At 42.9% G+C, this 24333-nt stretch overlaps 1 protein-coding gene across 4 annotated transcripts in view; it reads left to right on the forward strand.

The window, feature by feature from the left end:
• nbeal1 (neurobeachin-like 1) overlaps positions 1-24333 on the forward strand; it is a 63692-nt gene that overhangs the window by 33789 nt on the left and 5570 nt on the right. For all 4 annotated transcript variants that reach the window (XM_082525704.1, XM_082525705.1, XM_082525702.1 and 1 more), the window contains 38 exons: positions 96-194; positions 385-956; positions 1379-1511; positions 1783-1902; positions 2059-2368; positions 2486-2571; positions 2722-2811; positions 3859-4036; positions 4135-4268; positions 5525-5684; positions 8138-8240; positions 8317-8476; positions 9679-9837; positions 10337-10496; positions 10842-10930; positions 14341-14943; positions 16840-17015; positions 17107-17395; positions 17473-17781; positions 17868-18017; positions 18107-18264; positions 18703-18827; positions 19783-19909; positions 20015-20163; positions 20258-20391; positions 20481-20582; positions 20776-20871; positions 20981-21105; positions 21202-21342; positions 21480-21610; positions 21763-21872; positions 22299-22416; positions 22521-22618; positions 22700-22816; positions 22917-23006; positions 23122-23231; positions 23770-23942; positions 24233-24327. In XM_082525704.1, the coding sequence (XP_082381830.1) occupies positions 96-194; positions 385-956; positions 1379-1511; positions 1783-1902; positions 2059-2368; positions 2486-2571; positions 2722-2811; positions 3859-4036; positions 4135-4268; positions 5525-5684; positions 8138-8240; positions 8317-8476; positions 9679-9837; positions 10337-10496; positions 10842-10930; positions 14341-14943; positions 16840-17015; positions 17107-17395; positions 17473-17781; positions 17868-18017; positions 18107-18264; positions 18703-18827; positions 19783-19909; positions 20015-20163; positions 20258-20391; positions 20481-20582; positions 20776-20871; positions 20981-21105; positions 21202-21342; positions 21480-21610; positions 21763-21872; positions 22299-22416; positions 22521-22618; positions 22700-22816; positions 22917-23006; positions 23122-23231; positions 23770-23942; positions 24233-24327 (6279 nt within the window). The remainder of the gene's footprint in view (positions 1-95; positions 195-384; positions 957-1378; positions 1512-1782; positions 1903-2058; positions 2369-2485; positions 2572-2721; positions 2812-3858; positions 4037-4134; positions 4269-5524; positions 5685-8137; positions 8241-8316; positions 8477-9678; positions 9838-10336; positions 10497-10841; positions 10931-14340; positions 14944-16839; positions 17016-17106; positions 17396-17472; positions 17782-17867; positions 18018-18106; positions 18265-18702; positions 18828-19782; positions 19910-20014; positions 20164-20257; positions 20392-20480; positions 20583-20775; positions 20872-20980; positions 21106-21201; positions 21343-21479; positions 21611-21762; positions 21873-22298; positions 22417-22520; positions 22619-22699; positions 22817-22916; positions 23007-23121; positions 23232-23769; positions 23943-24232; positions 24328-24333) is intronic.

Here is a 24333-nt window from a genome sequence, read left to right on the forward strand (position 1 = left end):
TTGTAACGTCCTGAAACATTTCTGAAACATTACAAAGACGTTTAGTTGGAGTCAAATTGTTACAAAATTCCTTGTGGCTCTCTTGATTTGTACAGGAGGTTTTTAAGGAGAGGATCGGGTACAATCACTTGTACGAAGTACTTATCTCCCTCGGGCAGCCATCTCGACACCTCCTCAAAGAGCTGATGAATATGGTGAGACAAACACTGAAGACTTTTATTGTCTGACTTTCAAATTTCTATAATTGTCTGAATAATCCAAAGTGTTTAATGGCTGTATTTCCTAAATCGTTAATGGATGGTGACTAGAGTTCTCTCTGTGTGTGTGTGTGTGTGTGTGTGTGTGTGTGTGTGTGTGTGTGTGTGTGTGTGTGTGTGTATCCAGGCAGTGGAGGGTGAGCACACCTCAGTGGGCCTCCTGGGCATCAGTAATGTGGAGCCTTTGCTGCTGCTGGTCCAGTGGCTCCCAGAGCTGGACTCCTCAGAACTGCAGCTCTTCACAGCCGATTGGCTCCGCCGCCTTAGTTGCCTCAACCGCCAGACCCGTGCTACCTGTGTCAACGCCGCCATGGTCATGCGCGCACTAGCTGCCTTGGAGCGCCACGAGCGACTACACAGAGCTTGTGCTGAAAGCCTTTTGGGGCTAGTAGGCTCACTTGGGTGCCAGTCTTTGAGTGCCAGGGAACTGTTGGAGTTCTTGCGTCTCCTTCGGCTTCCAGAGTCCAGCCAAGCACATCCATACGTAGGTCCTGCTCTGAAAGCCCTCCTCGCCATGGTGCGCAAGCAAGGCTTGGAAAGTGCCATGCAGTACTTTGACTTGTCGCCCAGCATGGCTGGCATCGTAGTTCCAACAGTGCACCGCTGGCCAGGGTCTGCCTTTAGCTTCCTCGCCTGGTTGTCACTGGACCAGGACCAGCTGGGCCCATCCAGCAAAGACAAGAGAAAACAGCTGTACAGGTCAGAAGAAAAGACATAAATATAGGCAGGAATAACTGGGAACACATTTCATATTTAAATCAGTGTTGAAGGATGTTTATCATCTTAAATTTTACATATAATGTTAACCTTTGTAAATCAAAGGCTTTTGACAATGGTAGGCAGTAATCTGGTAAAAACCCATCTGTAATCTGTAATTCTATAATTAGCACTCAATCTTTCAAAGCATATTGGATTATTCTGCATTAAATAGTTAAAATAAACAAAGCTGCATTGAGAAGGGAAACGCTGTTTTTACCAGGAAAAAAGGGAATCCAGTCCCTTCGTACCTGAAGTAGTAACCTCAGTGTAACCAGTGTAACCTTATAGCAACAATTTCAGTAAAAAGCTATGCATGTTAAACACTCAAAATATTTCAAATGGTTTTCTTTGATTCTCTACAGCTTTTTTACTCCAGGAGGAACAGGTTTTGAGGCCTTTATCAGCTCAGCAGGTGTGCTGGTTGTTGCCGTATGCACAAAGAAGGAGTATGTCACAGTCATGCTGCCTGATTACTGCTTCTGTGACTCTCTCTGGGTGAGTCAGATTTAATGATGTCATTTCTTTGCTGAAAGGGTAGTACCACTGAAAAATGCGTCTCCAGAGCACATGAATACATCAGTATTTATCAGAGATGAATCAGAAAGATGTGTAACACCCTTGACTGTTCCTTGAGTTAATAAATCCAGCTACACAAAGATTATATGTGTAGAGTATTTATTTAGATGAATACTTCATTTGGACCTCTTGTGGAGTTGTAGTTTAGGAAGTTGACGTCTAATGGAGGTGTTTGAATTTCTGTCCACAGCACAGCATCGGTGTGGTGCATGTGCCTGGAAAGAGGCCATTTGGACAGAGTCTAGTCTACATTTATGTGGACGGACAGCAGAAACTTTCTGCCCCCCTCAAGTACCCGACCATGACAGAGGTGAGACCTGAACCTCCGTTATTATCATTATTATTATTATTATGGACCAATCAGCTTATCTGTCACAACACCTAAATTTTACAGTTTCTAAAATATTTTTGCTGTCTTATATTCTTTCTTTGTTTCCCACATTCTTCTGCTTTACTCTTCCTGCAGCCGTTCACCTCCTGTTGCATCGGCTCAGCAGGCCAGCGCACCACCACTCCTCCACCCTCCCAGATCCCAGACCCTCCCTTCTCCTCGGCCACCACCCCTACCACTCGCTCGTCACTGGGCGGCATCCTGTCCCCTCACACCTGGGGAGGCCTCCTGGGAGGGAAGCCTGAGTCTGTGACTAAGCTAATCTCAGCGGGCACTCAGGATAGCGAGTGGGGAAGCCCCACGTCCCTGCAGGGCCAGCTAGGAAGTGTCATGGTGTTTCATGAACCACTGCAGCAGAACCACATAAAAGCCATCTGTAGTGCTGGTAAGTGATGCGAAATTATGGAAGAGGTGCAAAATTAAAAATAAATGTAAAGAAGAAAAAATTGAACAAGAATGTGGTTTGAATCAGTTTTATAACTTAAGGTTTTTTTCTGCACAGGTCCAAACTGCATCTCTCCATTTAAAGCCCAAGAATCAGAGCTTGGGGACCTTTCAGCCAAATTGTTGCTGCACTACTCACCCAAGGTGCTTACTGTGATTACTGTCTCAGCCACGCCTTCTTAGAATCAGCTGTGTGTAGCAGCAGATGGGATTCTCTGGGGTTACATCACTTCCTTTTGTTTGTGTTTAGCTGAAACTTTACCTGCTAACTAAACAAAGTCCTTTTGTTAACAGGCCTGCAGAAACCCCATCTGCCTGGACCTGTCTCCAAACATGCTCCACGGACGCCTGACAGGGAACAAAGTCGTTAACTGGGATATCAAGGTGGGCAGAAACTGAAACTCGTGCTGTCATGGAAAAGTTTTATGGCCAGTGGAGTATTTGTGCTTGTACTGCATGGATGTAATATACACACTATTTTAAAATGAACTGAAGGTCCTTCTAGAAGCACATCTTCCCTCTCAGCAGCTATTTTTAGAATGAAATCAAGGCCATTGATGCTTAAAGTTTATTTTAAAAAAAAAAGGAAGAAGAATTGAATCAATGTAAAATGTGGCTTGGTCTTTAAAGTGCTGTGATTGGTTGGTTGGCTGTGTTTGATGTGCTGCCTGTGGGAGGGTAACTTTGGACAGTGCCTGAAATGATTCTCCTTACACGTTCTGGAGTTTGTGTGAAAACTGGTCAAATCATATAGAATGTTTGGTAAGTTTGTCCCAAAATAATGTTTTAAAAGCTTTAGTCCACAGACGTTCCTGAGGATATTATGACTTTGGCTCAGTCCACAATGCTGACATCAGTTTCTGACATATCCCAACAGAGCACTTGAATAAATTAATCATCCAAATCTGTGTTCTAGAGCAGCGGTCTCCAACCTTTTTGCGCCACGGACCGGTTTATGCCTGACAATATTTTCACGGACCGGCCTTTAAGGTGTCGCGGATAAATACAACAAAATAAAACTAGTACCGGTACCGAAAAAAATAAGATTTATTCATAACACACGTGAAAAGACCCAGGAAAACCGAATTAACGATAAAAACAGTAACAAAATAACGCTGAAAACCAATAAAAACCCTGAAAACCATACATTTCACACCTGAGCCTCAACTCTCGTGGCCCGGTACCAAACGACTCACGGACCGGTACTGGTTCGAGGCCCGGGGGTTGGGGACCACTGATCTAGAGAACAAAAAAAGCTTTTGGGTATGAAAAGTAAAGTGCCTTAAATCTGTAGTTTTTATTTTGACCACTAGGGGGAAGGCAGGGGTTGGACGACCACCATCTTTAGTGGTGCTGAATTTTCAGCTTTCTTTTTCAATTCTGAGCACCACACGTCCCCCTACTAAGCTCTATGATATTGATCTTTGGCAGGACATGATCAACTGTGTGGGTGGCCTGCCAATTCTCTTCCCAATCCTGGAGCAGTTGGCTTTCGTGACTCCTGATCAGCAGATGAATGATCCCACAGCTGGATCTGATTTCATCACCCCAGATGTGACCACACCAGCCGATGGCGATTGGGTCATTCTCCCATCTAACAGGTCTTCAGGTCTGTTCTGATACAACTGTCAAATCCTTGTCATGAAACAAACAATTGTGTTAATGGGCAGAATAAGGAAATAAACTGAGATACATTTTCTATCTCAGAGGCCCGCCTGGAGAAGAATCTGGTAGCCACATTCCTGTTGGTGCTGAAGCATTTTCTGCAGAGACACCCAATCAACCAGGAGAATCTGCTGTACTTACATGGCGTCGGGACACTGGGAGCCCTGCTACAGAAGGTCTTGGTTTAAGCATGATTTTGCATATGGCTAATTTGGGTGGATACATATTTACAATTAAATATAAAACCAAGTTCATTCTGCAAATTGTTACTTTCTATATTTACAGTTTTGTTTTGTTTTTTCTACACTTGGCTCTGTGTGATGTCAGAGAGAGGACATGCCTAATATGGTCATCTCAAGCACGCATGTCTGTCAGTGAGCACAGAAGCTCCACCCACCTGCAGTTTAAGCGTCCTGTTCATGAGGGGCAGCCAATCAGGTGGGCTGGACCAAGGTCCAGATAAATAAGAAATATTTAGAATCTCTTGTCCAAGAAAACATCCAAAGATAAAAAAAAAACAAACAAACATATGGAGCTTGAAATGAGCAGAATAGCCTCGCTTTAAATAATGTCAAATTTTCTGATTTTGGTGAAAGTAAATGCATTTCATCTTATGTTAGGTTTGAGCATATCCTGTCAGCATTTCCTTTAGTATAGAGGGATGTTTTAATAGTATTTTTGGTGCAAAGCATCCATTAGATTTTATTTCAGGCAGTACATTAATTAAACCAGGCTGTGCCCAGTGACCATGAGCCTCTTTTGTTTTTCATCCTATTCAGTATGGATTAGTTTGACTCTAAGAGCTTACAGCTGAGGAATTCAGACTGTCTGGCTGACATCATTTGATTTCTGATACAAAGGACCACGTATTCTTTATAATTATTTCACCTCCGATCCTTTTTGTCCCTGTCTGTCGCTTCGTCTGTGTTTGTTCCTTGTCTGTGTTTTTGTCCTTTTGTTTGACCCTTCGTGTGCTGGTTCTTTAATCTTCAGCTCTCCAATCCAAACCCTCCTTTTCCTCCTCAGTCTTTTGTCATGTGCAAGTCCCTCTCTATTTATTTACTTAGCGAGGAGACTGAGTCAGCATTTACACCAATGGAAAATAAAAGCCTCCACAGAGACCGAGATTAAATGAAAGTGTCTTAGATGTGGTAACAGTTGCTCTAGGCGATGTAACCACACCCTTTAAATGGTATCCAAATAATCCACTAATATGCTTACTTCTTCCCTTATCTGTTTATGGGTACTGAGTTATGGGTGTCACATGGCTTTATGGTGACCTGATAACAAGCTTTTCTTTGTTTCTTAAAAGGTGCATTTTCATATCATACGTGTAGTCAACTGTACTGTGTTTCCTCTGCGTGTCATCATTTTTCATGGGTGTCTGAACATGTTAGTGTTTGAGTTAATAGTTATGTTTGTGTGTGTTTAGCTGCCAGCTGGGCATGTTGGCGTCAGCGTGCTGGTTGCTGTGCAGCTCCTGATAGAACAAGTGACATATGAGAAGAATCAAGCTCTGCTGCAGCAGCTTCACACTCATCTGCTGTTCAATTTCAACATCTGGAACAAAGGGGACTTCCCGCTACGCATAGGTTAGATCTATACATTTGTATTTGTGTGCCTTTGATAATTGTTTCAATACACATGATTTTACAGTTTCTCATCTACACAACAAGGTATTTAATACCAGGGTCACAAACGCAGCTACTCTACATTTGATTCATGCTCTGTTGATGTCCTGTAACTCTGAGCCAGACCAAGGAAGCAGAGCCAAGCTCAGCTAACAATCCAGGCACATGAGCTGATCTAGGTGCACATTCAGCTATTGCTTGTCATATTCTTCCTATTTAAGGAACTTTAACTTGCATGCAGTTTCTGCTGCCTCTGCAAGCTACTTTGCAACACACCTCAACCCTAGACTTTCCATTTCATACCATTTCTGGCTTAATCAATACATTTTTCCATGCACAGACTTTACTTGTATTGGCAGACACAAATATACAGTGGGGCAAAAAAGTATTTAGTCAGCCACCGATTGTGCAAGTTCCCCCACTTAAAATGATGACAGAGGTCAGTAATTTGCACCAGAGGTACACTTCAACTGTGAGAGACAGAATGTGAAAAAAAAATCCATGAATCCACATGGTAGGATTTGTAAAGAATTTATTCGTAAATCAGGGTGGAAAATAAGTATTTGGTCACCTCAAACAAGGAAAATCTCTGGCTCTCACAGACCTGTAACGTCTTCTGTAAGAAGCTTTTCTGTCCCCCACTCGTTACCTGTATGAATGGCACCTGTTTGAACTCATCATCTGTATAAAAGACACCTGTCCACAGCCTCAAACAGTCAGACTCCAAACTCCGCCATGGCCAAGACCGAAGAGCTTTCGAAGGACACCAGGAAAAGTATTGTAGACCTGCACCAGACTGGGAAGAGTGAATCTACAATAGGCAAGCAGCTTGGTGTGAAAAAATCAACTGTGGGAGCAATCATCAGAAAATGGAAGACATACAAGACCACTGATAATCTCCCTCGATCTGGGGCTCCACGCAAGATCTCATCCCGTGGGGTCAAAATGATCATGAGAACGGTGAGCAAAGATCCCAGAACCACACGGGGGGACCTGGTGAATGACCTGCAGAGAGCTGGGACCAAAGTAACAAAGGTCACCATCAGTAACACACTACAACGGCAGGGAATCAAATCCCGCAGTGCCAGACGTGTTCCGCTGCTGAAGCCAGTGCATGTCCAGGCCCGTCTGAAGTTTGCCAGAGAGCACGTGGATGATACAGCAGAGGATTGGGAGAATGTCATGTGGTCAGATGAAACCAAAGTAGAACTTTTTGGTATAAACTCAACTCGTCGTGTTTGGAGGAAGAAGAATACTGAGTTGCGTCCCAAGAACACCATACCTACTGTGAAGCATGGGGGTGGAAACATCATGCTATGGGGCTGTTTTTCTGCCAAGGGGACAGGACGACTGATCCGTGTTAAGGACAGAATGAATGGGGCCATGTATCGTGAGATTTTGAGCCAAAACCTGCTTCCATCAGTGAGAACTTTGAAGATGAAACGAGGCTGGGTCTTCCAACATGACAATGATCCAAAACACACCGCCCGGGCAACAAAGGAGTGGCTCCGTAAGAAGCATTTGAAAGTCCTGGAGTGGCATAGCCAGTCTCCAGACCTCAACCCCATAGAAAATCTGTGGCGGGAGTTGAAAGTCCGTGTTGCTCGGCGACAGCCCCAAAACATCACTGCTCTCGAGAAGATCTGCATGGAGGAATGGGCCAAAATACCAGCTACTGTGTGTGCAAACCTGGTAAAGACCTATAGTAAACGTTTGACCTCTGTTATTGCCAACAAAGGTTATGTTACAAAGTACTGAGTTGTATTTCTGTTATTGACCAAATACTTATTTTCCACCCTGATTTACGAATAAATTCTTTAAAAATCCTACCATGTGGATTCATGGATTTTTTTTTTTCACATTCTGTCTCTCACAGTTGAAGTGTACCTCTGGTGCAAATTACTGACCTCTGTCATCATTTTAAGTGGGGGAACTTGCACAATCGGTGGCTGACTAAATACTTTTTTGCCCCACTGTATATATTGCTTCATTATTGTCAGGTAGCCTTACTGCTGCTGTCTGCCTTTTGGCTTTCCATATTTGCATCGGGAACACAAGCTTCACACTTTATCTTCAGTAGTTTAGCCTTCATTGGTCTGGCTGTTTTGACTAAAGAAGCTCTGACAGAATTGTCAGTCATATTCCTTTCAGATTAGAGTTGAAATTGTAAAGTGTATGTTTGTTTATTTTTGTTTGGTTGTTTTTTGTCTTCTGCAGAACTCATATTTTGAGTCTCATAAAATGTTTGAGATTTGATACTCATAGCAACAGATGATATCAGCAGTGTCCAGTGAAATAAGATCTTATGTGAAAGTTAAATACCGATGAAAATGCATTAAAGATGTAAAACAGCGGGTCTTCAGAGTTTATGCTCCTTAATGAGACAGATCTTGTGCCCTTTATTTGTAATGCAGGTCATATCCAGTACATGTCCACTGTCATCAAAGACAACAGGAAGCAGTTCCGGAAGAAATATGGAGTTCAGTTTCTGGTGGACACCATACGCCTCTATTATGGGTAAGACTCCAGTGGGGGGTGGGTGGGGATCTGTTTGCCAGGCTTTGAACTGATTGTCATTTCTTCCATATTTTAGGAAGAACACTAACAAAGACAGTGACTTGAGCGAGGATGACGTTCGGACCATCCGCGCATCTCTGTGCAGCCTCATCAAGTACTATATTAGTAAGGGCATGTCGCAGGAGGAGATGCAGAGCATTCTGGGATACATCGCTGCCATTGGAGACGAAGATCAGGTTAGATTTAGGATTTTATAGTTGAGGTCCAGTTTTAGCATAAACCTGAGAAACATCAGAGGAAGCAGAGAGGAACTGCTTCCCTGAAATCTCAAAATATTATTATTATTTTTTTTTTTTTTTTTTTAAGGAAATTGCTTCTTTTCCTCTGCCTGGTTGTTTTGCTAAATCGTTCAGCTTAATAGGATTGTCCTCAGGAAAAACCAATACCCCACCCCACCCCCAAAAATATGGAAACCTCACTGTGGGAGTACTGCATCCACCAAGAACAGAAGGTTAATCCTTTCTCAGCCTTACAGTGAGCCAGTCAGTAGTTTTGTTGGATCATAAAGACTGAAATATGTCAGGTCAGCATCTTAATAAATTTGGAGTAGGTCATGTTATTATTAGCGCCTGCTTGCCAGGTGACCTATAAATTGTGAAACTGGATAATCCCAACAATGTGCCATTTAGAGGATTTCAGTGTGAAATGAGAGGAGCTTCCACTGCAGGATATGGTGTTTCCCAATGAGACCAAAGTGCAGGGATGCCTGCACAGGAAGCTTTACGCTCGTTTCCCACCTGGCAGCTGTTCTGCTGGCCTCTCTCTTTCTCTCTGCATTATTTTTAAACATTTTCCTCTCAGTCAGCATTACCCATCAGCAGCTGTTAGCTGACACTGACATTAACCGTTTTCCTTTATGACTCTCGGCAGATAACCCTTTCACTGGACTTGTTTACTGTCAACAGTTTGGTGATTTCCATTTACCGTTCTCGTCAAACCTCCTCCTCTCCCCCAATTTTTGAGTCCCACTTCATTTAAGAAAACTTAAAAAGTTGTATGTGGAAGGTTACATCACCTCCTGTGAGCATATGGTCAACATAATCAGATGATCCAGGCATCTGCTCCCTCACTTTCTTATTTATGTCGCACTTAATTAATTTTTTCTGTGAACATTTAGATTTTTTTAAAGAGTATATCTAAAGATAGTCCTCAGTGAAATCAAAACTCAGCTAAAAGCAGGCTTAAAAAGTGTTGTTGGGTATGTACGGTTTGTAGTATAGTTTATAGCAGATAGCTTTGCTACCAATGTGAAACAGCAAAGGTTCACTTAAAGCAGAAATGAAACGTGTCTAAACCAGCAGATGATATGAAAATTGAAAGTATAGTACAGTCTTTACTGGAAGATGTGATGGGTGAACTGTGGTCGTTTGTTTTGCAGCTGTGTGCTCTGCTGGAGCTGTTGCTGAGCCTTCTGCAAAGCAGCCCAGCCAAAGACCAGCTCTTCCTGCTTCTCTTTGAACCCGCGGCGGCTGACTCCTGCTATGCTCTCCTCCTCAATAACAAACACTCAGATCGACTCCGAGAACTTGTCTTTAAGGTAGGTGACAGAAGCGTCATTAAAGCCATCTCAGTGTCTTAGCATAGATCCACAGTCATCAGTGTTGATTGTAACTTAATATAGTTAGGTGTTTCTAAATAGAAATAATGCACCATGGTGATAAGAAAGGCAAACTTTGAAATTTGCTGTTTTATATTAAATAATAAGGTGAGAAATGGATCTTATATATAAAGATAAACTAATATCAGTGTCAGACATCAGCTGATGCATGCTAGCACTGACATCAGTGAGTTTGTGAGGTTTACTTTAGCCTTGGCCTTCCTGATCTGATCCTGTGCTCTGTTTTGTCTTGGAAAACACTCATGCACATTTTTGCGTGTACATGCTGTTTGTGCATGTAGCCGCCTGCTTGTTAATATGACATTCTGAGAATTCACCAGTACTACCGAAGAGGAATATCCTACATCCGTTTCAGCACAGTTACTTTAAAAAATGTTCAGAATCATTGATTTGTGTGATTCTCTTCCGCTTCGTGCAGTTGTTTGAGCGAATGTTGCGCTGCGACCGGCTCTATGAGAAAAATAAGCAGCGACTGCGGCTGAGGGAGGCGGGTTACTCCGGTCTATCGCTGCTCTTCTCTGAACTTCACATCACTCCCACCCTGATCCGCTGTCTCCTTAACCAAGTCCTCCATACAGGTCAGAGCTTGCTTCAGTGCATTTTAAAAATTTGTGCTTTTTTTTTTTTCTTTAGTAGGAAAACAAGTACACATATAGGAACATAAAGGATTGGCATAATGCATAACTTGGTTATTCTTTAAAAACAAAAGCACTGTGGATTATACTTTCACGCTGATAACACACTGGTGCTAAAGGCAAAAAGCATTTATATGGAGACAGGTAAAGATACTTTGGACAGATTGGTGGGGTACAGGCTGTACATTTCGGTCACTGAGGGGAAATAATGCATTAGCACTTCAATGAACCAACCAATACTGAATATACTTGGATCAATGTAAAAGCATATGTGTCTACAATCTGCAGATCAAGTGGTAAACTACAAGGACCTGATGGCTTTGGTCCAGCTCACTCACCGGGCCGGACCCAGCGTGCGACTCATCGTCTGCAAGAGGGTGAGGGAACACCTGCACTTAAACCTGCTGCACTCACACCATTCATCATATTTATTAGCAAATTAGCACACAGGAAATGACTCCTGCAATCAGTGCACAGTATCTAATCCTTTGCACAATATTTTCTGTTTCCTTTTTCTGTTTCTCTTCATACGTTATTTCCTTTTTATTTATTGAAGTGATAATAATAATGCGTCCTCAGCTTAAGCCTGGAAAATTCCAGCACTCACTGCCACTATTTTCGCCGCCTCCACACATTTAGATCAGTGCATTATACTCACATCCATGTGAAAACATCAGCAGCAGAGAGAATACAGTGATGAATGATTTAGTCTAAAATAATTATTGAACATTAGTAGATCAATAACATATGAACAGCTGAGAGGAAACAGTTATAACTTTAGTTGCCCTGCTGTTACAGGCAGTGATAAAACATGGTATATGATCTCTGTATAGCAACTACACACATTAAACAAATCTCGAGCGTTGCCTTCTTTCATCTGCAAAATCTAAGTGCATGCATTTGTGACTTCCAGCCTGGACTATTGAAACATTTTATTATCAGGTTGTCTTAAGTTCCCTGAAAAGCCTTCAGTGTGCATCTATATGCCACTATTAACGTTTGTCTACTCTCTCTTGTAGTTTTGTGTTTTGTCTCGTTTGTTTCCAGTTCGTGCTCTCTTCCTCCCCACTGCCACCAAGTGCTTGTATTCTGGGAATTGATTTGATTTGATTTGATTTGATTTTATTGATTAGCATTCAAATTCAAATCTCAGTGAAAACAGTGAAAAAACAAACAAACAAACAGTGAAAACAGAACAAAAATCTACCATAAAGAAAGAAAGCATGAGACAAGGCTAATCAAAAGGTATTGGCTGAAGCATTTGCTTATTACGCCAACCCTTTTCACAAAATATCTTTTTGTATGCAGCTCCTGTACACAGGGCTTGAAGAAAATAATAAAACAAAGCAAAAACCAAACAAACAAACAAACAAAGAAAAAAAAAACAAAGAAAAAAAAAACTTTCCACCTTAGATAAGTAACTACATCAAAGCAAAAGAATCAAGAGGTTGTTTTTTTTTTTTTTCTTTCTCCTTTTTGCTCTTTTCATTCTTGATTTATATATTTTTCTAATACTCTATTTTTAAACATATTTTTAAACAAGGAAAATGAACCACACCTTTTTAAATCACTGTCATAACTATTCCACAGGTTAACTCCTCTAACAGAAACACATCTCTGCTTTATATTTGTCCTTATCTTGTTTTTTTTTTAAAGAAATCTGTTCCCCTTAAGTCATATTGACTCTCTCTGACTTTGAACAGCTTCTGAGTACTGGGGCAAAGCAAGTTATTTTGTGCTTTATACATTATCTGTGCCATTTTATATTCAACTAAATCATAAAATTTCAGGGTATTCAGATTAATAAACAAAATGTTAGTTGGTTCTATATAGTTTGATTGGTTTATAATTCTTATAGCTCTTTTTTGTAACTTGAAAATAGGAAGAGTGTTCGTTTTATATGCATTACCCCATATCTCCAGACAGTAAGTCATATATGGAAGCAACAGAGTACAATAAAGTGTGTATAATGTTTTTTTGTTCAGGACATGCTTTGTTTTATAGAGAATAGCAATGGTTTTTGACATTTTTGTTTTCACGTGGTTTATATGAGACTTCCAACTCAGCTTATCATCAATTATCACTCCAAGAAATTTATTTTCGTACACTCTTTCAATTTCAATTCCATTAACCCTTATTTTAGATACATTTTTCATTGGTCTAGTGCCAAAAATAATCAATTTTGTTTTCTTTATATTTAATGATAACTTATTTACATCAAACCAGTTTTTTAATATATTTAACTCCTTTTCCGCTGTAGTCAGAAGCTGTTCTAAGTTTTTACCTGAGCAGTACAGAGTGGTATCATCAGCAAACAATACACATTTTAACAGTTTGGAAACACTACATATATCATTTATATATAATATAAATAATTTAGGGCCCAGCACAGAGCCCTGAGGAACACCACAAGTTACCTTCAACTGCTTAGATTTTACATTATTGAATTCGACATATTGATATCTTTCATCCAGGTAACTTTTCATCCACTTGCATGCTATCCCTCTTATGCCATATCTCTCTAGTTTATTCATTAATATAGAATGATCAATTGTATCAAACGCCTTTTTTAAGTCTATAAAAACACCAACAGTATATTCCTTATTATCTATTGCATTAGATATCCCTTCAACAAGTTCCATCACTGCCATTGAAGTGGACCTTTTCACTCTAAAGCCATATTGGTTATCACTTAGGAGATTATGCTTCTCAATATATTTATCAAGTCTATTAACAAATAACTTTTCTAAAATTTTTGAGAACTGTGGGAGTAGTGATATTGGCCTATAATTGGTAAACTGACATCTCTCTCCGTTTTTATGGATTGGAATAACTTTTGCTATTTTCATTTGTGAGGGAAACACACCAATCATCTGATTGTTGGGGCGCTCTGTTATACTGTTGGGTCTTTACCTGAAAATTTAAGCGCTTTGAGACAACTCACCTTCTTAACTGACAATACATTAATAAAAACACTGTTATGTCTATATGTTCTGTTCCCTGAAGGAAAGGAACGACATACAATATATATTGTATGCAATATCACGGTCTGTGTGACCTGTGCTGACATATGCATGGGCCTGCCTGCACAGCCTGTCATCATGGTTACCCCTAACCATTCACCGAGCCCACATGTGCTGCAGGGGAACCTGGTGATGTCTCTCATTCCTCTCTTTCAGGGAACAGAAGGAAGTTATAGACATAATGCTCTTAGCCTTAACAGTCAGAGTGGCACTGCATTAATCATAGATACCATGGCATGGCCAAAAACTTTACAGTTGTTCAAACTGCGTTCAAACTGGAAAGTGAGTGTGTTTCCAGTCAGAGGAAAGCTTTTTGAATGTTCCCTAGAGAACCTGGGTTCTCTGGAGCACCAAGCAGGAGCGTAACCGTCTAGATGGGCCAAAATGCAGACACCCTTGTCACTTAGGGGAGTTAATTCTGGCTTGACCCCGAGACTGGTTCTGCTCAAGTTTCTTCCTATTCAAAGGGAGTTTTTTCCTTCCCCCTGTCCCCAAGCGCTTGCTCGCTCGCTGCCTTATCCTCCTTTTTTAACAGTGATTGGGTCATAATTCACAAAGGAACATAATTCCTCAATAGCTCTGGACTCTACTGATAGTAATCATAAAGTTGCAGTCAGGTAAGTGTTTAGTGAGGTAATACCAGTGAGGTGATGTTTAAAAGCCTTAATTCAAGTTCTTTCCATCTGTAACTTACAGCTTGCCTTTGAAGATTTTTGTTTTGTTTTTTGTCATCTTCAAAGTTGAATCTACTACCTCCTCTTTAGGTGTACCAGCTGCTTCAGTCCCAACAGGATGCTGCTGCTCAGATCTCAAAGCAGCAGTGTTGGCAGGACACCCTCATGCGGCTGTACCTAAGGGGCGAAGGGTCCTTGGCGCTGCGTAGCTCAGATACTGTCAGCACCTGCAGCCTGGAGCTGAGCCGGACCAGCGGCGGTAGCAACCGTCTGGAGCTGCCGTTGGAGAGGAGGGCACGGGCGGGCAGTGCCGGGCGCTTGGACCGGGTGGAGGATGACCGGATCAGCATAAGTGATACCCGCTCTGTGGACAGCCTGGAGAATGGCGACGTCATCTCGCTGTTGGATACGCCGTCTTCCTCTGCCTCCACCGAGCCGCAGCCCCACGTCAAGCCCTGGGTGGTGGGAAAATCAGGGGGCTTGATGCTGGATTTGTCCCATCTGCAGGCATATGAGGGTGGAGAGAGCGGCAGCCAGACACCTGGGAGCATGCCCAGCACACCCTCACCACTGGAAACCTCGAAGCCTTTCCCAGGGAACTCCGGGGATCGAGACGCAACTTCCTCCCTCACTGAAGACAGCTTCCTGTTTAGTGACAACATCTCGCTGGGGGAGTCTTTCAACAATGTTGAGGTGATCCTTCGAATCTTCTACACAGCTTTGCACTTGATTTAAATTGAACATGTTATGCTTTTGCTTATTTTTCAAATAAAATAAAAAAAACAAGCCCCAGAAAAAAAATCAATAAGGAATATTAAACTGGGGATCCTGTTAAGCTGCTATATCAGAGCCCAGGAATAAAAAAAATAGTTATTTTCAACAAGTCCTCAATTAGTCCATCTTTCACTATTTATTGATATTCCTACAGTCTCTGCATTCAGCATCAAGCCTATTGGCCTCTATTACATAAGAGACTTTTAAACTGGCTCAGAGATGTTGTGTTTTAATTTTAAGGCTCCAAAATCTTAAGCAAACATTACTCAATCAGGAGAAAATGGTTCCCTTTTTAGGGGCTAATGTTCAGCGGCTTTAGTGACTGTTAACCAGCTGTGTGTGTGTGTGTGTGTGTGTGTGTGTGTGTGTGTGTGTGTGTGTGTGTGTGCGTGTGTGCGTGTGTATTCATTGTAAGGAGCTAATGGTCAGCCTGAGTAACAGTTTTAATGCCCAGATTTAATTTGTTGTTATGTCTATTCTGTCTTTTTTTTAAAAGTGTTGGCTTGGCTTTAGGATTCATTCAAATATTGAGGTACGGGAAGAGAAGATGTTAAACCGGGGGTCTTGCCACACAGTCTGGTCCAGTACATTTTGTTTGTTGCATTTTCTTCATTCTGGTGAAGAAAACACAAAAATCACAAATGCGCACATTTTTGGGGGGACATGTCCCCTGTATCCCTTTTTACATCTACATCTTTGTACAGAGTGACAGCACAAACTGTGGCTGCTTGCACCTCCTCCTAAAACTCTCTAAAACAGAATTAAAGAACTGGAGTCACGGTGCAGGAAGCGTCTGTTCCTGCAGAGGAATAGTAATGACGTAAATGCCAACAGATGGTCTCTAAGGTAAACATGCAGTAGTGATGTCAGTCGGTGGAATCTGAGTGCAAACTGTAAATGAAAACCTTCCATCAGTCATGGATCTGATTATTCGATTGAATCCAATTATCACTTGCAAGTTTTCAAAACAACTGATCTCAACCTGCAGTCCGATGGTATATGGTAGTCAGTATTCTGATGTTAATGCTAGTAAACAGCATGAGCTTCCGACTCACTGAGGGAAATGTCACTGTCACCTCAGGGTGCCCACCACTGACTTTTATCTAGTAAGCTTTTTTCCATCACTTCAGTGTCTCACTGCAGGGAAGAGCAGAGAGAGACAACCTCTCTCTTCCCACGGCAGGATGCTGTCAGTTAGAACCTCTAATTTGACATTTTCAAAGTGGTTTATGGAAAAGGAGTCGCTGCTTAATCTTAAGCCTGTTTCACAAACCGCTACTCAGTTTACCCAGAATTCAGTGCCCAGTAGTCTTTACATATAATTAATGGCTGAAATACTTTATATATCTATGTGAAGTCCAGTCTATTCTGAACAGCATAAAATTTGGAAACTATCTAATTAATCTGCCATCAAAGGAGGGTCATAGTGAAGCTGTAGGAAGGTTGGAGTAAAGCTTGAAAACATTAAATGGTAAAATAAAAAGTACTCTTTTACGTACGAAGCACAACGTTAAGGCTGCTTAATTCCTGTTCACATTACGTTCTGTTACACTCTCCATTAGATGAATAAAAGGCACTTTATTTAATCTAATCTACTGTAATTTTGTGTTCTTAATACATTTTGCTGAAGGCGAATTCTGGAAGCTTATGTGGGGATATTCATCTTTAAAGACAATTAGCGTGTCAGTAAACTACACATATATCTCTGGCTCATGTTGTGATTGTCATTTCCGCTGTGGCCTTTAGTAAACCTGTGTTTGACCCTACTGATCTAATGACAGCTCTCTCTTTCTTTGGTCTAATGTCGCCCCCTAGCGTGCAGAAGAGGAGCTGTGCAGCATGTTGCTGGAGATCATCCTGTGTGTGATGTGGCGAGGCGTCGAGGGCTCCGATGATTCAGCGTGGTTGGAGCGTGGTCAGGTCTTCTCTGCTCTCACCAAACTGGGAACTGCCAATGAGCTGCTCCTTCCTGTTGACCAAATCAAGCTCAGGTCAGCCTTCTATTTGAGTTTTAACAGTGCTGGGCAAAGTCGAAGCTTAAAAAGTGTTGAATGATCTCCGTGCGCTCTCTTTCTCCTCTAGTCTGATGGAGCGTATGTTGGAGTGGGCGGTGAGCGACAACCGAGAGGCTTCAGCTGCTACGCTACCGCAGCACACCGAGAATGCAGTCCGCCTGCTTCACATGGTGCAAGACTTCCTGCAGGCAGAGGGTCTCATCAACCCAGCACTGTGGACAGAGAAGGTGCTGGAAGAGGCGGTGACATTGATGGACAGCCTCATGGTGTGGTACTCCTCTGGCTCCCAGTGGTTCCAGCTCTCCCAGGTTGGACTGAGACTGCTCCTGGGCTTCATGGCTCAGGAAGACCCAGAGGTGAACCTTTTTTGTTCAGTGCTCCATCGTCATACTGCATCGCATGCACACACAGTAATAAATAACCTTTGTCCCAGGTGTGTGCCATGGCCACCGCCAAGCTTAACGGCATCCTGCAGACCAAGGAGATTTCCAGCCAGGACGAGGCATGCTACCTGCTAGGGAAGGTGGAGGGAATTCTGCGGCGCTCCATCCAGGAGCAGACCGAGGAGATGTACTCTTTCCTGGTTCCACTGCTGCGAACGCTGCTCTCCAAAGTCCACCGCCTCCTTTACATGGAGCTGCACCTGCCTCAGCTGCCCGACACCAACGGGAGCCCCTCCTTCTTCGACGACTTCAAGCTTTACTGCAACTCACCCGAATGGCGTGTCTACCTCGATAAATATGTAGGAGATTAGAATATAGTGCTGCTGTTGCTTCAGGACAAAAATGAAAGAGTTACTCATTTTGCCCGTCTTTTGTCTGTCTTCAGATTATTCCGTACATGAAGCAGTATGAAATCGAGATGTTCAGTCAGGGCCACGAGACCATGGCTCTGTACTGGAAAGAGTGCTACGAGGCCTTCATGGTCAGCCTGCATAAGAGAGAGCGGGAGAGAGGAGAGAGCAAGATCCGCTTCCAGGTTAGCTGGCATGTTCGTGAATTGGTGATGACTTCAGAGAGCTCCTCTTTGTAAAAATAAAAATAAATCAAAATTCTGCTGTCTCTCAGGAGCAATTTGTGGAGCCTTTCTCACGCCGTGGCCGCCAGGAGAACCTCCGCTACAACAGCATGTTGAAGCAGCAGCACAGCCAGAATAACGCCACCCTGAGGCAGTGGAAGGCAGCGCGGCGAGGTCTGGTGTGTGAGAGAGGGCCCTGGGCTGACAGGTACTGATTTCAACTCTTGTTCTTCCATAGTATGGTTCCTGTTGCTGTAAAAGGGCAGGGATAGCTCAGTAGGTAGAGTGGTGGCCCCATGATCGGAAGGTCGGGGGTTCGATTCCCCTGAACAGCTACCCTGAGGTACCCCTGAGCAAGGTACCGTCCCTACACACTGCTCCCCGGGCACCCAGTGGCTGCCCACTGCTTCACTGAGTGAATGGGTTAAATGCAGAGAGGGATTTTCCCCACGGGGACCAATAAAGTACACTTTCTAAAAACAAATGCTCTCAATATGAGCTTCAGGCTCAGAAAGACGAAATGGAAAGAATGACACTGGTATGAGGAGGGAAAAATATAAGTGCATAAATAGAATAGAATTAGATGGGTTTAAGTTTAAGTGTGATTTGGAGGTATTTAAAGTCTCCTATGTAACATTTTTAACAGGCGCCAGGATGAGATGCACTGGAGGGTATCGAGTGCTGAAAACTACTCCCGCATGAGACTGAAGCTGGTCCGTAACTACAACTTTGATGCTCACAGAGAGGCCAGTGCTCTGAGAGACAACCTGGGTGAGATAGCATTTCTTTTTCTCTCTGAAATATCTCTCTCTGTTTAGACGAGCTCCTGCCACTTGAGTCGTCTCTGTAGAGAAATGTAGGCTTGACTTTAGAGTCTCTGTTTGGCAGCAGGCGCTGCTTTAACAGAGGCATCAGTGGGTGGATGTAACGATAGGGGAAGTGTGTGTGTGTGTGTGTGTGTGTGTGTGTGTGTGTGTGTGTGTACAGTATATCATGAACACACTCATCCAACCTACTTGCGATAAACAGATTAACAGAAACAGATATGAGAAACAAGTCAGAGTCCTTCTAGAAGCAGGTCTCTTATGCAGCCATCTTTTAAATCCATGTGTTTTAAAGATATTTTGAACCTTAGCTTTGTCCCAGTGTAGTGCATGAATACATGCTTGCATAGGATTAACAGCTCAGTCCCACCAGAGCAACACAGCTGCAGCTTTGCTGTGCACATACATCACTGCAGCATCAGAGGTTTGCTTCTCAGCTGTTTTTGGGGACACGAGCAGGGCAGCAGATTCCTATTCAGCCTCCTCTGGGCCCATGTTGTCTTCTTAAACAGTGTCTCTGAATAATGTCAGATATCATCTTGGTCTTTGTCTGCCTTTGAGTAGTTCCTCTTCAGAGATGATGGATTAGTTTAAGCACCACGTGTTTTGACAGATTTGTGGAACTAAGAGTAAAAAACACTGATGTTGTTATTCTAGGGCTTAATCTTATAATAAATCCTTCCAATTTGCATTTTTGCCCAGACAAAGTATATGAACGGTTATATGGGAACCCCAAAAACAAATTGCGTACATAAACCTGTAGAGCTGAGCTAACCCAGTATGGTTTTGTCATTTGATGGCCCTTGACAGGAGAGCACAGAAGCTGATTTTTAGCAGTGCTGCGTAATATTAATTTGCCGCCTCAATTTTTAATTTCCACCCGTCTCACTTGCTTTACTCAGGTGTCCATCAGCAGCGTTTAAACCCAGAGTCTCTGCTGCTGGAGGCAGTGAAGCAAGTCAAAGTTAGCGACCTGGAAGATGACATCCTGGAGCTGCCAGAGGACGACCCTGTTGCTGCCAACAACCAGTCAGTCACCAAATAATGACTGTCGATCAACAGAACATATTCACGTGTAGATGTGCTGAGTTATTGAAAGGCTTTCTAAGCAACATCCCACTCTGGTTCCTGCAGGGTTGAAGCAGATGAGGCGGGCCAGAAGGAGAAGCTGGTGTTGTGGGAGGATTGTGAGCTGGTGACGATAGTGGACGTGGTTCCCGGCCGCCTGGAACTCACCACACAGCACATCTACTTCTATGATAGCAGCCAGGAGAAGGAGGAAGGTGAGGAAGCACAGAGAGAGAGAGAGGTGGAGGCCAAAAAGAGAGAAAGACAGAACAGACTTAATGCTCGATGTGTCATTTTTCCCCCCCAAAGGAGTGGGTCATGACTTCAAATGGCCTCTGTCGCAAATCCGAGAGGTCCACCTTAGACGTTATAACCTGCGGCGCTCAGCTCTGGAAATCTTCCTAATTGACCAAACCAACTATTTCCTCAACTTTAAAAAAGAGGTGCTGGCACACAAGTGTTATTTTCTATGAGCAGCAAGTAAATTAGTGAAAGAAAAAAGTAGGATACTAACACTGTGTTTTTATTACAGGCCAGAAACAAAGTCTACAGCCGCATGTTACTGCTGCGATCCCTCAACCTATATGAAACCCGCTCTCCTCAGGAGCTCCTCAAAGCCTCCGGACTCACACAGGTCAGGACTCAGTAACAGTATCAGCCTTCTTACACAAACTCTGCAGCTTCTAAAAGACCAAAGACCAACAGTGTCTTTTACCACTGAGGAAAAAATCATTGAAATATTAAGCTCTGTCTGCAGAGAACAAAGGGTTCTTGGGCAACATTGAGTAGAATGAGCTCACAGGATTTGTGTCTTGGTTTGGTCACAGAAATGGGTGAACCGAGAGATTTCCAACTTTGACTACTTGATGCAGCTCAACACGATTGCCGGCAGAACGTACAATAACCTGGCTCAGTACCCGGTGGTACGTTCATCACTCAGTACAATACTGTACAGCTGTGAAACCCATAAGCCTGCTTTCTTGGTTCATTTCATTTCCATTCTGACTGAATCATTTGTGGCCGTTTGTTCAGTTTCCCTGGATTCTAGCGGACTACACCTCAGAGGAGCTGGACCTTTCTGATCCTCGGGTATTCAGGGACCTGTCAAAACCAGTCGCTGTGCTTAATGAACGCAACGCAAAGGCGGTTAGAGAAAAGTACGTTTCACTCTCGTACTGAATTAACATCCAAATGTTCTGACGAGCATCTTGATCATTGAGAGCATTAACTAACACATTAAATGTGTCCGTCAGGTATGAAAGTTTTGAAGACCCAACAGGAACCATAGACAGGTTCCATTATGGCACCCACTACTCTAACGCTGCCGGCGTGATGCACTACATGATCAGGGTGGAGCCCTTCACGTCGCTGCACATCCAGCTACAGAGTGGACGGTAAATGTCTCATTATACATGATTTATTTTCCCATCCTCTTTCCTCTTGTTTATGTGCATCTATCTGTATGGCTGTAGACTCTAATCATAGCATGAAAGCCTGCAGAGCTTAATCTGTACCACCCTGACTGTACCAGGTTCGACTGTGCAGACCGTCAGTTCCACTCCATCCCAGCCACATGGCAGACCCTCATGGACAACCCCAACGACGTGAAGGAGCTCATCCCTGAGTTCTTCTACTTCCCAGAGTTCTTAGAAAACCAAAATGGTGAGATTTCACTTTTTGGTGTATGTATGCAGAAATCTTTTCAGATATTACAGCTACCACCAGTTTAAATGTAGTCCTTTTTGTGCTCTGTGTGGCTGTCATAGACAAATACGATTAGATCCTCATGCTTTGTTCTCGTTGTCTCGTTGCAGGATTTGATCTGGGTCGCCTGCAGATCTCCAAGGAAAGAGTAAATGATGTTGTTCTGCCCAAATGGGCCAAGTCCCCTGAAGACTTCATCTACAAGCACCGCAAAGCTCTGGTGAGATGCAGTTTTACTGCCACTGCTGTGTGATGTCACTCCGTAGGGATCATTCCCACAGCAGAGACTCTCACAGTGCAAGTCTGGATGCATCGCAGACTGACTGTTTCCAGACAATAGTTGAGTTAGCTGACATATCGGGATGCTTCTTAAAGCTGCTTTAAATAGATCATATAGATTAAACAGATGGTGATAATGCACCTAGAAGCACAACATTTTAAATCTAACACAACTATCAGTCATTTGAAAGCATGCAGAAGGAAGGCAGTAATAGTCAAATAGTTCCAGGTAAAAATCAAACATATGTTTCTTGTATAAGAAAGAAATGATGCAGTACTCGATTACCTGTGACTAAAACCTGTAACTGCAGATGGACACTATCTGCTTTGGAGTGTTTGGGTTGTAATCGCATTTTTTCTGTTACAGGAATCAGAGTATGTGTCAGCCCACCTCCACGAGTGGATTGATCTGATCTTTGGTTACAAACAGAGGGGCCCTGCAGCGGTGGAAGCCCTCAACGTCTTCTACTACTGCACATATGAGGGTAACGAATCCACAGCAGCCGTCAGGCTGTCACATCTCACCGTGACTGTTGCGTTTATAAGTGCAGTAATTTATTAGTATTAAGAGAATGGTCTGGGTTTGCAGGGGCGGTGGACTTGGACGCCATCACTGATGAAAAGGAGCGTAAGGCTCTGGAAGGCATGATCAGCAACTTTGGTCAGACACCCTGCCAGTTACTCAAGGTGCAGACTCACTCTGGCATCTGTTAGTGAATATCTGCTGCTCTCAGTCTGATATTTGAGTTTGTGTGCGTGTGTGTTTAGGAGCCCCATCCAGTGCGCCTGTCTCAGGAGGAAGTGGAGAAAAGGAAAGCTCAGTTGGACTCGTGTCCTACCAGCATGTTTGAGCACCTCAGTGACCTCAAGTCCTTCTTTGTTGAGGTATTAGCTCAAATAAAATAAAATACTGCAGTTTCTTTCCTAACATGTCAGATGCTGTGAGCTAAAATTTGACCAAACGTATTACCGTGTTTTTATGAAGGGCATCAGTGACAATGTGCCGCTGGTTAAGGTTGTGGTCCCAAAGAATCAGTCACATTCCTTCATCACCCAGGGAAGCCCAGACACCATGGTGAGCCATGATTTTGTACTTGGCTTTTCTGGTTTTAGAAAAGAATCAAGGAAAGGTGAAGAGGAATGACTGATCAGTGGCAGTGATGCCTTTGTGGTGTTCATGCTGTCTGCAGGTAACGGTGAGTCAGAACTGCTTGGTGGGGACCCATGGGTGGCTGCCTTATAACAAGAACATCTCCAACTACTTCACCTTCATTAAGGACCCCACAGTTTCTAACACCAAGTAAGGACACTGCACCATCATCATATGCATATCATATCATCAAAAGTCAGCATGTCTGTTTATACTATAAAGCACTTTTACTGGGTTTGACTCTGGTGCTCAATTCATTTAGAATAGATTTGCATGTCCTGCAAGGCAGTGGGCATGGTGGGCACTGTGCAGTTATCCATGGATCAGCAGGGTGTATAACACTAATGATGATGATGATGATGATAATAATAATGGAGTTTATTTGTGTATACTTTTATTTTATGTAATATAAATTATTGTATATATTTTATAATCTAATACTTTTAGCCCAGTTTCATCAGCTTGTACAGGACTCTTAAGTATAATAACAAACAACTAAATTTTGGTAATATAACATGAAATACATATTTTAATAGAATGTAACATCTGCATTTTTCTTTACCTGTAATTGGTGAAACACCATGCAACAGCAAGCAGTGAGCAAATCAAGTAACGCCCTTTATATCTAGATGGATGGATATTCTGCCTGTAGCGTGATCTCTGTCTTCTTGTCATTATCTCCTCACAGAACCCAGCGCTTCCTTTCAGGACCCTTCGCCCCCGGTGTGGAGGTAACCGCTGGATTGTTTGTGGTCTCCCATGATGGAAAGTTGCTCTTCAGTGGTGGGCACTGGGACAACAGCCTGCGGGTCACTTCACTGGTTAAGGGAAAGACTGTAGGACAGCACATCCGGCACATGGGTAAAGAAGGAAAAGTCTTCACTCGCACCGCATTGAAAACTATGATATGACAGTCCTGCCCTCACTAGGTTAGGTTTGTAAGGTCGAGGAGCAGGCATGTGATTGGATAGCTTCTAAATTGAGAGCTTCTAAGTTGTTCTAGATAGCAAGATGGTAAAAAACCTGAAAAAGTGATTATCAACCCAAAAAGAAACAACCACTGGTCAGGTGTATTGCTGTATGTGATTTTTTTATTTATTTATTTTTTTGTTTTAACCTGTGCTTTTTTTTTTTTTTCATCTCTCCTTCAGACATCGTGACCTGCTTGTCAACAGACCACTGTGGCATCCATCTGATCTCTGGCTCCAGAGACACAACCTGCATGGTGTGGCAGGTTCTGCAGCAGGTTCGC

This window comes from Aulonocara stuartgranti, assembly GCF_965226115.1.
Source record: "Aulonocara stuartgranti genome assembly, chromosome: 23".
Taxonomy (NCBI): Eukaryota; Metazoa; Chordata; class Actinopteri; order Cichliformes; family Cichlidae; genus Aulonocara; species Aulonocara stuartgranti.